Below are 3,007 nucleotides of genomic sequence, written 5' to 3'. Positions count from 1 at the left end.
TTCCATCCTGGTCCTAAATGGACTCGGTTGCAGTGGCTCTGTGGCCGTTGATTTTATCTACACCATCCATACATTACCGACAGGTTTCAAGGCGGCATGGCATTATATGACCTTAAATCAAATTTTTATAAATATATTATAAAATTAGAATGCATTTCTATTTTTAAATTCTAGTGCATTTTAGTTTACAAGCCGCAAACACGACTGAAGAGCTATCATCTGGTTTGTTATTCGAATCATTTTCCAAATACAGGCTTCCAAATAACATCATGGTGGACTCGGAAAAGTTCCATGGTACCTATTTCAACTCCACTACAGACGGATACCGGATTCGATGTCAAACTGACGCGCGGCAGGGCCAACGGATCTTTTTGTTACCCGGGCTCCCGGCTGCAGACGCGGATTAGGTGTTACCGTGGGTGGGTGTTATCCTTACCGTAGGGCCCACCTTAATGACATTTTCTATATCCACTCTGTCCATTCGTTTTTTCGGAAAACTTTAGGACAATTTACTAAAAATTAAACGTATCCAGATCTTAGGTGGACCACACCACAAGAAACAGCTATGATTGAACATTCGCTGTTAAAGCCTCCCAAGGCCCACTTTAAGCAGATAGGTAACGTTTATTTTCTATCCCCAACCTGTTGATAAGGTCAAACAGAAATGAATGACGGGAAAATATAAAAATTGGCTTGATCCAAAACTTTTGTAGCCTTAAAAAAGGATTTTAATGGTTATTCACCACTTTTTCCTGTGGTGTGGTCCACCATAGATTTAGATATATTTAAAGTTTTGAAAAACGTCCTTAAATGACCTAAGAAAACGGATGGACGGTGTGGATATGAAATCAAGGCGGGTCCCACAAGGTAAGCGTAACACCCACTAAATTGTTACCCCGGTAACAGTTAATCCGCCACCACTGTAGCCATATGATTAGCAGATCAGCAGGAATGTCGCGCCCCTGCATGTAGATGATCAGACAGGCGTCGTAACAGCCCGATACCGTAACACCTCAGTGGGCGTTACCCAAACCGTGTGGGGGCCACGTAGATGTATTTTTATAAATCCACACCGTCCATCTGATTTTCCGTCTCATTTTAGATCATGATCTCAAGCGTTAAGAAGATTCAAAACTCAGGTGGACTATATCACTAGAAACAGTGGTGAATTCCTATTAAAAGCATTTTATGGGCCACAAACGTTTTGGATCAAGTTAACATTTATATTTTCCTTTAATCCAAATCTTCTTGACGGTATCAACAGGTTGGATTGCAAGTAAAAATTACGAAATCTTTACAATGGACCCTTTGGAATTCTAATTGTGAGGCACTCAATCAACACTGTTTCCTGTGGTGGGGTCCACCTGAGATTTGGATCTATATAATTTTTGGCAACCCCTCTTAAAATGGACTGGAGAAACATATGGACCGTGTGGATATTTAAAAATTAATCAAGTTGGGTCCCACCGTGAGGTTAACACCCACTAAGCTGTTACCCGAGTAGCAACTAATCCGCTCCCATCCCACACGTGTCACACTTCTAAATTGTATTTTACTCGCGCGCGTAGCTTTTAAACTCTTCTTCCCGACAATCTCTCCTATTTAAAACCCAACTCAACCCGTTAAGCTCAAGCTCTGCCATTACTAACCTCTTCTCAAGAGAAAAAAAAAAAAAAATCAGAAAAAGAAAAGGGGAGGGAAGAAAGAAATCAAAGAAGGCAAAAAGGCGATGGATTTTCTTTTTGATGAAGAAGAATCAGGGAAATGTGGAAAACACCCTTCACAGCCCCGTAACGGCGTCTGTCCCATCTGCCTCAGGGACCGTCTCATCCTCCTCTGCCCCGACTGCGCTAACGTACGCCCCTGCGGCTGCTGTCACCCCTCCGACTTCCTTTCTTCTTCTTCCTCCTCCTCATCTTTCTCCTCCGCCGCCGTTGATGTCTCCAAGTACGGTTCCGGGATCGGAGCCGTCGGCCGCATGTCGTTACTTATCGACACCGAACCCTCCTTCCAACGCTCTCGATCCGCAGCTTTTCAGTTCCTCCGGACAAAATCCGACCGCAAAGGCGACGGGATCCGGCCTCCCCCGCCGCAGAATCGGAGCCGTTCGTCCTTCTTGTGGTTCTTGAGGGCGGAGAAGACGAAGAGGAAAGTGGAGGAGGTGAAGAAGACGGACAAGCTGCCGAGATCGAGATCGGTTGGGATTTCTTGTTACTCAGATCCCGGCGAGGTCTCCGGCGGTGATGTCAGATTAAAGGGTTGGGGTTGGCATTTTCCGAGCCCAATCAAGGTTTTCCGGCAGCCGAAGACGGTAAAGGTCGTGCACGAGCGGTCGCCCTTGTACAGAGGTTGAAAGAAAGAGAAGAAAAAAGCGAATTTCCGTACGTGTATTATACGTATTTGGATTTTTTGGAAAATTTAATACTGAGACTACCATTATCAATTTGTATATCTTCGCATTTTGGATGGGAATTGATAGTTTTTCTTTTCTTTTTTCTTCTTCTTCTTATCTCTTCCCCGTTATCGAGTCCCATAAATACCCCTCAAAATGAATCATTTTCCCAGTCGGATCTGTGAGTGTGGGGTTGATTGCATGGGCATTTTGGTCTTTAAGCAATTTTAGTGGATGGTATTTGACAAGGGTGACTGACAATTCATAGGAATGTTGGGTCCCGCCAGTGAATCGTGTACGTCTATTGGTGGAAACTGTGGTCAATTGGGCCCACCAAATACTCGGACGGCGTGTGATTAGTCTTCAGCTGATGGGAGTTGTTGGGGTACCTAATTTCGGTACTCATCAATCTACTGTCGGAAATGATGCAGTGGTGCCGTCTCTCACTGAGCTTCCATGCTGCTGAGTATCGACTTTTCACGTGGTGTCGTGTACTGTGGATAGCGAGTGGCTACCATTTACTTTTTGTCCGTTTCATTTCTATTGTTTGTTTTAAGGCGATTGAATGTATGGCTAGGATACGTAACATGACTGGATTGGTTGGCATATAGTTAC

General features: G+C 44.3%; 1 protein-coding gene across 1 annotated transcript; it reads left to right on the top strand.

Annotated features, from left to right (window-relative positions):
- The first annotated feature begins 1,622 nt into the window (after nucleotides 1-1,622).
- LOC131248025 (uncharacterized) lies at nucleotides 1,623-2,489 on the top strand. Its single transcript, XM_058248062.1, has one exon. It carries the CDS (start codon nucleotides 1,730-1,732, stop codon nucleotides 2,351-2,353), a length of 624 nt encoding a protein of 207 aa, XP_058104045.1. The 5' UTR covers nucleotides 1,623-1,729; the 3' UTR covers nucleotides 2,354-2,489.
- Nucleotides 2,490-3,007: the final 518 nt, after the last annotated feature.

This window comes from Magnolia sinica, chromosome 6, assembly GCF_029962835.1.
Source record: "Magnolia sinica isolate HGM2019 chromosome 6, MsV1, whole genome shotgun sequence".
NCBI lineage: Eukaryota > Viridiplantae > Streptophyta > Magnoliopsida > Magnoliales > Magnoliaceae > Magnolia > Magnolia sinica.
Note: the sequence above shows the minus strand (reverse complement) of the source record. Positions and strands in the feature narration are given on the sequence as shown.

Excerpts from the sequence above, each read along its gene's own strand:
- LOC131248025 (XM_058248062.1), top strand. The coding sequence starts at position 1,730 with ATGGATTTTCTTTTTGATGAAGAAGAATCAGGGAAATGTGGAAAACAC.